At 34.3% G+C, this 10,000-nt stretch overlaps 1 protein-coding gene across 4 annotated transcripts in view; it reads left to right on the top strand.

Annotated features, from left to right (window-relative positions):
* The window catches only part of LOC133664931 (plakophilin-4-like), a 246,263-nt gene that overhangs the window by 177,684 nt on the left and 58,579 nt on the right, over positions 1–10,000 (top strand). For all 4 annotated transcript variants that reach the window (XM_062069971.1, XM_062069969.1, XM_062069972.1 and 1 more), the window contains one exon: positions 8,076–8,283. In XM_062069971.1, coding sequence (XP_061925955.1) covers positions 8,076–8,283 — 208 coding nt within the window. The remainder of the gene's footprint in view (positions 1–8,075; positions 8,284–10,000) is intronic.

The raw sequence follows: 10,000 nt of genomic DNA, 5'->3' as shown, positions 1-10,000 counted from the left end.
CGAGTACGCTCATTAATGAAGCATGAACACAAACATATTAAACAGTGGGCTTTTCTTACAATTAGGAAGGTTTGTGTCATGTTTGTACTACAGAAACAATATTATAACAAAAAATGTATATTCCCCCCCCCATCTTTTCCCATTTTCATACACTTTTGTAAAAGCTCCAGGGAGCCACTAGGGTGGGGCTGAAGCAGGTTGCCGACCCCTGACCTACTGTATGTTTCATACTGGCTGCTCTATAAAGGTTACAGAGGAACTGCTTGGCGACCTCATTATGTTCCTTTATTGGTTTTTTCCTCTCATTATCACTGCTTCCTTAGATAGTGGAGGCGTGTTTGTGCATAAGCACAGGGCAAATATACATATACTATATATAGTACATTCTTAGTATTTTGTCCCCTGAGACTTCTGGTCATAAGGTATAGGTACCGGTATATAAAAAAATATTAAGTCTAAGCACCTTTTTTAACTGTAAGATCATACTTCAAATCATTATGTCAATATGTATTCTGTAAACACTGGACTTATAGAACCTTAGTATTTGACTACCACCTTTTTTTAAATAATCAAGCCCCTTGCCAAGTAGCATTTTATTTATATATTTTTTATAAATCAGTATCAATTGCTTGTTTGTTTGTTGTTTATAAAAGCATATCTTATTTTTTTAAATATTATATATAATTTTCATATAATTTATATATTGTTGTATTTCCATATGTGTGAATTGTGTATTATTTATAATTCAATATATTATTTATTTATTATTATTATACATATTCAATATATTTATTAAGTAATATTTTGTCAGTATTAAATAATATTTGTAAGAATTTAAAGAACAATTTAATTTAGTTTTTCTATGCACACAATGTTCTGTATTACAGCTATTGCACTGTGTATGTATTTTCAAATACAATATGTAATTTTGAATTGATAGTTTTTAGTCTAATTTATCAGTTAATTTAAAGTATGTCCAAAGAATATTGGTTCCTTATGATATTTTCATTGATCTAATTATATCAGCTATCATATAATTTTGTGTACACACATAATTTTCCTTGTAATATTATGCAAAAGTTAATTGATTGTTTATCTTCCTTTTACTATTATTTAATTATAGATTTTATGTCATTCTAAGGCAGCTCGGTGGTGGAAGAGGGGTTAGTGCGTCTGCCTCACAATACGAAGGTCCTGAGTAGTCGTGAGTTCAATCCCGGCCTCGAGATCTTTCTGTGTGGAGTTTGCATGTTCTCCCCGTGACTGCGTGGGTTCCCTCCGGGTACTCCGGCTTCCTCCCACCTCCAAAGACATGCACCTGGGGATAGGTTGATTGGCAACACTAAATTGGCCCTAGTGTGTGAATGTGAGTGTGAATGTTGTCTGTCTATCTGTGTTGGCCCTGCGATGAGGTGACGACTTGTCCAGGGTATACCCCGCCTTCCGCCCGATTGTAGCTGAGATAGGCTCCAACGCCCCCCGCGACCCCGAAGGGAATAAGCGGTAGAAAATGGATGGATGTCATTCTATTTTAATATTTGAAAAAAAGTTCATATTTCTTATGATGCAATATTTTTTATAGAATTATAATATTATAATATTATGTTTTATATTATGTAATTGGACAATGTTTAGCATAATGTTTCTTGCACACGTCATATATTATAAGGATATTTCATTATTGTGCTTCTATGCATCAATTATCAGTTTGTTTGACATATTTCAACAATAATATTATCATTAATTGCTATTAATTATTCTTTATGAAAAATAGAAAAATATGGTTTAAACCAGTGTTTTTCAACCACTGTGCCGCCGGTGTGCCGCAGCACACTGGTGTGCCGTGAGATATTGTCTGGTGTGCCGTGGGAAATTATGCAACTTCACTTAATTGGTCCAAAAAATTTTTTTGCAAATCAATAATTATAATCTGCAAATAATGTGCCGTTGCTTAGTGTCTGTGCTGTGTCAAACTCGGCAGGGTGACCACGTAATACTCCATGTCAGTATGTGGCAGCAGGTAGTTAATTGCTTTGTAAAAGTCTGAATGTGTCGGGTGAAACGAGAATGGTTTGTTGTGATCCCAATGTGCTGACCACAGCGGGAGGCAGTGTGCAGGTAAAAAGGTATGTAATGCTTAAACCAAAAATGAAAAAACGGGAAAGGAAAAAAAAGGCAATGCCTATGCAAAACGAAAGTCAAACTGAACTGGCTACAAAGTAAACAGAAACAAAATGCTGGACGACAGCAAAAACTTACGGCGTCGACAAAGTACATCCATACATGACATATCAATCAACATTGTCCACACAAAGAAGGATAGCAACAACTTAAATAGCCTTGCTTGCTAACACAAAGCTGGTGCGGGGAATAGCGCTCAAAGGAAGACATGAAACTGCTACAGGAAAACACTAACAAAACAGGAAGGACCACCAAAATAACAGCGCAAGACAAGAACTAAAGCACAGGAAAACACCAACAAACTCAAAATAAGGCACGACGACCTGGTGGAGTATAATTTTTTGACGTTTTCTAATTAGTGTGCTTCCGTATTTTTAAATGAAAAAAATGTGCCTTGCATCAAAAAAGATTGAAAAACACTGATTCGTACAAACATTTTGTCTGTTATTTTCCTACTGTTCACACTATTGTATGCATGTATTGATAAACATCCTTCACAGGATCAATATTCTTTTTTAACCCCTAATTTAAAGACGTAAAAATGATGTCCAGACCTCACAGCTGGCAATGGGGATGCATTCTCCTGGGGACTCTGGACATGTGATTAAGACCGATAAGTCTTGTAATAATAGCTATTGATAGCTGTGGAGGAGCCACTATAATGTGTTTCGGTCTGTCACAGAGTATTGACAAAAGTCAGCTAGGAGGAAGATGACTAATGATTCTATCCTTCTAAGTTGTTTAAGTCGTTAACATCGCTTTAGATTTAGAAACATGGAGGTGAGCATCGCTTTCTACCCGCTCTGTGCAAATGTGAGCTTTTATGTGAAATAGAAAAATTTATTTTTGCTGCACAGTTCAACATGCCCGAAAAGGAGTAGAAAAAAGCAGAGCTTATTTAAACATACGCCTTCTCCATTTTTTTTTAACTTCCTGTGTTGCAATGTTACCATTTTCGGCCAGACTTTTACCAACTCCACTTTTTCACACAGCATCAGGCAGTCGTATGATTAGATGCATAATGATCAACTTTGTGCTTCCATTCTGTGGCGGTGCCTTTCGCACAGAACAGGCGTCCTGTAAAAGACTCCGTTTAGTAGCAGTGTGAAGGAGAACATTTCAGCGTGACCCGAGGCAGCTCATTTATTAAACGGCCCACGGCACATTTTAAAAATACTCTTTAAAAAGAACAAAACATTAAAAAGTAGAATAAAAGATTGAACAGGTTGAAATTTAACAAGAAAAAGTTGCAATTTTGACTCTAATAACACAAAGCTGCCATCAAGGCAGATTTATTCTTTAAAGCTGTCAGTGCTTACAAACTAATAATGTTATTCATATTAATTTATATTGCATATATTTATATTATTAACTTATTCAAGCTCCAATTAATTCAAATAAAAAATTCCACTTTGACATACACTACCGTTCAAAAGTTTGGGGTCACATTGAAATGTCCTTATTTTTTAAGGAAAAGTACTGTACTTTTCAATGAAGATAACTTTAAACTAGTCTTAACTTTAAAGAAATACACTCTATACATTGCTAATGTGGTAAATGACTATTCTAGCTGCAAATGTCTGGTTTTTGGTGCAATATCTACATAGGTGTATAGAGGCCCATTTCCAGCAACTATCACTCCAGTGTTCTAATGGTACAATGTGTTTGCTCATTGGCTCAGAAGGCTAATTGATGATTAGAAAACCCTGGTGCAATCATGTTCACACATCTGAAAACAGTTTAGCTCGTTACAGAAGCTACAAAACTGACCTTCCTTTGAGCAGATTGACTTTCTGGAGCATCACATTTGTGGGGTCAATTAAACGCTCAAAATGGCCAGAAAAAGAGAACTTTCATCTGAAACTCGACAGTCTATTCTTGTTCTTAGAAATGAAGGCTATTCCACAAAATTGTTTGGGTGACCCCAAACTTTTGAACGGTAGTGTATTTTTGGGGAAATATTGCATTTTTTGTGCATTTGCCCAGTTTTCTTTGACAAAAAAAGAATAAAACAAACAAAAAAACATGAACAAATAATCCCAAAAATATATATAATATATATGACTGATAGATCTGCAGTTGACGTAGGGACATGAGCATTGAAAGTAAAAAAAATTATAATAATAATGTTATTTTCCACACTTTTTTGAGTGGGGCCCTTTTGGATCCTCAAAGATTTTTGTGTGATTTTTTTTGTTTGTTTGTTTTTAAGCCATCATTGCTCAAAAAAATAACAATGAATTAAAATCTATTCATTATTGACCTATTTAAGGATCCAATTACTTCACATCAAATATTTCTCTTTAATTTTTGGCAGAAAATCAGTGCCCATGTTGCGTTTTTGCCATAAAAAAAACCTAAAGGTCATAAAAAAACAAACAAAAAAACAACAACTTTATATCGACAGATAGAGCTAAAGTTGATTGAGAAATTTAAGCGTTGAAAGTTTTTTAAAAAAACGTACAAATTACTTTTAACATTATAGTTATATTGAATTAGTATGCAATGTGGACTCGAATAACACAAAGCTGCCATGAAGGCAGATTTATTCTTTATAGCTGTCAGCGCTTAAAAAATAATAATGGCTCAAAATCAATGTTATTCATATTCATTTATATTACATATATTTATATTATTAACGTATTTAGGTTCCAATTACTTCACATCAAAAATTCCACTTTTTCCATTTTTTGCCATATTAAAAACAAAGTTTTCTTTGACAAAAAGGAATAAAACAAACAAAAAAACATGAACAAATGATCCCAAAAAAATTATATTTAACTGATAGATCTGCAGTTGATGTAGGGACTTGAGCATTGAAAGGAAAAAAATAAAAACTATATTTTCCACACTTTTTTGGATCCGCAAATAATTTTGTCTGATTTTTTTGGTTTGTTTTTAAACTGACAAAAAATAATAATGAATTAAAATCAATGTTGATATTAATTATTGACCTATTTAAGGATCCAATTACTTCACATCAAATATTCCTCTTTATACATTTTTGAGGAGAAAAATATTGCCTATTTTGTGTTTTTGCCATAAAAAACATAAAGGTCATAAACCATAAAAATAACAAAATACTTTAAATTGACAGTTAGACCTAAAGTTGATCTAGAGATTTAAGCGTTGAAAGTAAAAGAAAAATGTACGAGTTAATTTTAACATGAATATTATATTGAATATATTATATTATATATTGAATTGATATCAAAAATGAAAATATCTGAATAGGGAAGAGAGAAAATGGGTAACAATAGGCTGGTAGCTATGCAGTTTTCAAGGAATAGTTGATAATGACTATACATAAGTAAATAAAGATAACATTAAAAAAAAGTCCAAATAAAAAAAAATTTGACTATAAAATATAAAAAAGAAATTTGACTCTAAAATAAAAATGAAATAAATAAAAATAATAAAGATAAATGAATAAGGTAATGCAAAATCTTTCTCATAATTCATATATACAGTAGACACACCTTCTCATTCAATGTGTGTTCTTTATTGTCATGACTATTTACATTGTAGATTTTCACATCAAAACTATGAATGAACACATGTGGAGTTATGTACTTAACAAAAAAAGGTGAAATAACTAAAAACGTGTTTTATATTCTAGTTTCTTCAAAATAGCCACCCTTTGTTTTGATTACTATTTCGCACACTCTTGGCATTCTCTCGATGGGCTTCAAGAGGTAGTCACCTGAAATGATTCTCACTTTACAGGTGTGCTTGAAGCTCATCGAGAGAATGCCAAGAGTGTGCAAAAAAGTAATCAAAACATAGGGTGGCTATTTTGAAGAAACTAGAATATAAAACATGTTTTCAGTTATTTATTTTTGTTAAGTACATAACTCCACATGTGTTCATTGATAGTTTTGATGCCTTCAGTGACAATCTACAATGTAAATAGTCATGAAAATAAAGAAAATGCATTGAATGAGAAGAAGGTGTGTCCAAACTTTTGGCCTGTACTGTACATAAGTAAAAAAAGATAAAATACCAAAAAAAATTCAATAAGGAACAAAATTTGACTGTACAATATAAAAAATACATTTGACTATAAAATAAAAATAAAATAAATAAAAATAATAAAGATAAATGAATAAGGTAATGCAAAATGTTTCTCATAATTCATATATACAGTAGACACACCTTCTCATTCAATGGGTTTTCTTTATTTTCATGACTATTTACATTGTAGATTGTCACATCAAAACTATGAATGAACACATGTGGAGTTATGTACTTAACAAAAAAAAGGTGAAATAACTGAAAACATGTTTTATATTCTAGTTTCTTCAAAATAGCCACCCTTTGCTCTGATTACTTAAGTAGTTTAAGATTAGTGTTCTGTGCCTTGTATTGTCCCGTCTTGTAAATGTCCAGTGTTATGTATTTTACAATGTACCGTATTTTCCGCACTATAAGGCGCACCGGATTATAAGGCCCACCTTCAATGAATGGCCTATTTTAAAACGTTGTTCATATATAAGGCGCACCGCATTATAAGGCGCACCACATTATAAGGCGCATAGAATAGATGCTACAGTAGAGGCTGGGGTTACGTTATGCATCCCGTAGTTGCGAGACCTGTTGTGGCACAATATTGGTCCATATATAAGGCGCACCGGATTATAAGGCGCACTGTCAGCTTTTGAGAAAATTGGAGGTTTTTAGGTGTGCCTTATAGTGCGGAAAATACGGTACTGCTTTTATATTTCCTGTATTTTATATTATTACTTTGAATTGTTTTATATTTTAATTTTTTATCCCGTAAAGCGTCTTTGAGTACACTGCAAAGCGCTATACCAAATAAAATGTATTATTATTATTACTTTTTCGCACACTCTTGGCATTCTCACGATGAGCTTCAAGAGGTAGTCACCTGAAATGGTTTTCACTTTACAGGTGTGCTTGAAACTCATCAAGAGTATGCAAAGCAGTAATCAGAGCAAAGGGTGGCTATATTAAAGAAACTAGAATATAAAAAATGTTTTCAGTTATTTCACCTTTTTCTCACGATGGGCTTCAAGAAGTAGTCACCTGAAATGGTTTTCACTTCACAGGTGTCATAGTTTTGATGCCTTCAGTGACAATCTACAATGTAAATAGTCATGAAAATAAAGAAAAAGGCATTGAAATGAGAAGGTGTGTCCAAACTTATGGCCTGTACTGTGCTATGGTCTCATGGAAGCGCACTCGTGCGCAGTAATTGTGTTTTTGGAGCAGCAAATGGCGATGACATGTTGGTTTCTGCCAGCAGGGAGTGGAAGCGTGCAGGAAACGGTCAAAGCTGATAGAGATCTGATCATGTGGTTCCGTTTTGATGGAGCTATTTTTTGAATGCATTTTTTTAAAAAAATAGCTCATTCCATCCCTGGAAGGGCATCAAGAATGATGCAAGACGTACAGTAGAGTGAGAAAGCAGCATGGCGTGTGACGCCCCTGCCTTACCGCTGGCTATCTGGCTATTTCGAGCAGGGCCAGGCTTAACGTTGCCACTCTTGCTGTGTTTGGCAAGATTAGCGTAAACATACGGCGGCAGCGAGTAGGAACCGAGGAAAGGATTTTTGCAGATCCAGCAGGTTGATTTGAGCTTTTTCTACCGCACTCATGAGTTGAAATCCTTCTGGCTGAGAGGGAGACCTGGCGAAAACAGATCAAGGAGCAAACAGGCCTTTTGAAGGAGAGGACTTTCTTTTTGGGAGATGTGTTTTATCCTCCGCATTAATCGCTTCCAGATTTTGAGAAGTCTGCTGTGTGTGTTTTCATCTGGCTTTTAGAAGTTCAACCTGAACTTTCCAATGCGGCCGAGCTCACCTGGATCTGGCAGCTTGCGTGCGCGTCTTGTTTGGATTTCATTTCTAAGGGATTTGCCTTTCTGGCCCCAGGTGTGGGGAGTCTCCAGCGGACATCCAGTCAGCGCAACGCCATGACCTACCAAAGAAACAACCTGGCTCTCAACACGGCGGCCACCTACGCCGATCCTTATCGCTCAGCGCAGTATCGGCCCTGCGACTCCAACTACAGTCGGCAGGCTGCTAACATGGACGATGCCACCCGCTCGCCCTCCATAGACAGCATGCAGAAGGATCCCAGGTAGGTCCTGCAAAAGACTCTAATTAGTGGCTACTATTGTTGTCCCGATACCAATATTTTGCTACCAGTACCAACATTATTTCAATACTTTTCGGTACTTTTCTAAATAAAAGGGGACCACAAAAATTGCATTATTGGCTTTATTTTAACAAAAAATCTAAAGGTACATTAAACATATGTTTCTTATTGCAAGTTTGTCCTTAAGTAAAATAGTGAACATACAAGACAACTTGTCTTTTATTAGTAAGTAAACAAACAAAGGCTCCTAATTTAGCTTTTGACATATGCAGTAACATATTGTGTCATTTATCATTCTAATATTTTGTCAACATTATGAAGGACAAGTGGTAGAAAATTAATTATTAATCTACTTGTTCATTTACTGTTAATATCTGCTTACTTTCTCTTTTAACATGATCTATCTACACTTCTTTTAAAATGTAATAATCACTTATTCTTCTGTTGTTTGATACTTAACATTAGTTTTGGATGATACCACACATTTGGGTATCAATCCGATACCAAGTACCGTATTTTTTGGAGTATAAGTCGCACCGGAGTATAGGTCGCACCTGCCGAAAATGCATAATAAAGAAGGAAAAAAACATAATAAGTTGCACTGGAGCCCGGCCAAACTATGAAAAAAAACTGCGACTTATAGTCCGAAAAATACGGTAGTTACAGGATCATACATTGGTCATATTCAAAATGTCCAGGGACGTATTCCCTGAGTTTAAATACATAGTATAATTTTTTTTTAAATGAAAGAAGATGTTGTGATGCCAAAAAATATCGACATAATCATAGTAGTATTGACTAGATACGTGCCTGTACTTGGTATCATTACAGTGGATGTTAGGTGTAGATATGGTGTTTGTTTACATTTTGACGCCGGTGAGCTATGGTGTGTAGTGAAGCATGTTTAGCTATTCCTCGTCCTGCAGTGATAATGATACTTGTAAGAAACGTACTTTATTTGTCGCCATTGATCTGTTAAATATATTCAAAAAAAAAAAGAGCAGATGAAGAAAAATGCATTATTTTCAATAATTTATTTTACAATTAATACAATTTTGTAAAGGTATGTTTGACAAATGGCACCCCAAATACTATTGCAATACATTATATGTGGATATATAATATCAATATACATGAATTAATTTGTCATCAACAATAACACCGAAAAATTTGGTTTGAGACAACCAACAATACGGCCTAATAAACGAAAATAAAAGTAAAACTTTGATGGGAAAAAATTATATAAACACAGTACAGGCCAAAAGTTTGGACACACCTTCTCCTTCAATGCATTTTCTTTATTTTCATGACTATTTACATTGTAGATCAGGGGTGTCAAACCCAAATACAGAGTGGGCCAAAATTTTAAACTGAACAAAGCCGCGGGCCAAGGTTGAACAAATTAACCTTTTAATAGGGACCCAAACGAGTTTTGCATTGAATATTGAACAAGCAAGGCTTATATAACTTTATAGTGACATGCAAAATCGAGTTTCAAATAATAATAATAACAATTCAAAAATATCAATGGCATATCAAATACAATTTAAATAAAAATTGAATGCCTCTTTTCTATTTGCAGCCTTCTGAGGTAAATATCAACATGAACTATTTTCCACAGGCTAATAAATTTGAATATAAAATAACAAAGAATAAACCAATCAAACACACTGATCTAATCTGATGTGCCCAAGCCAGA

The sequence above is a fragment of the Entelurus aequoreus genome, linkage group LG14 (genome assembly GCF_033978785.1).
Source record: "Entelurus aequoreus isolate RoL-2023_Sb linkage group LG14, RoL_Eaeq_v1.1, whole genome shotgun sequence".
Lineage (NCBI taxonomy): Eukaryota > Metazoa > Chordata > Actinopteri > Syngnathiformes > Syngnathidae > Entelurus > Entelurus aequoreus.
Note: the sequence above shows the minus strand (reverse complement) of the source record. Positions and strands in the feature narration are given on the sequence as shown.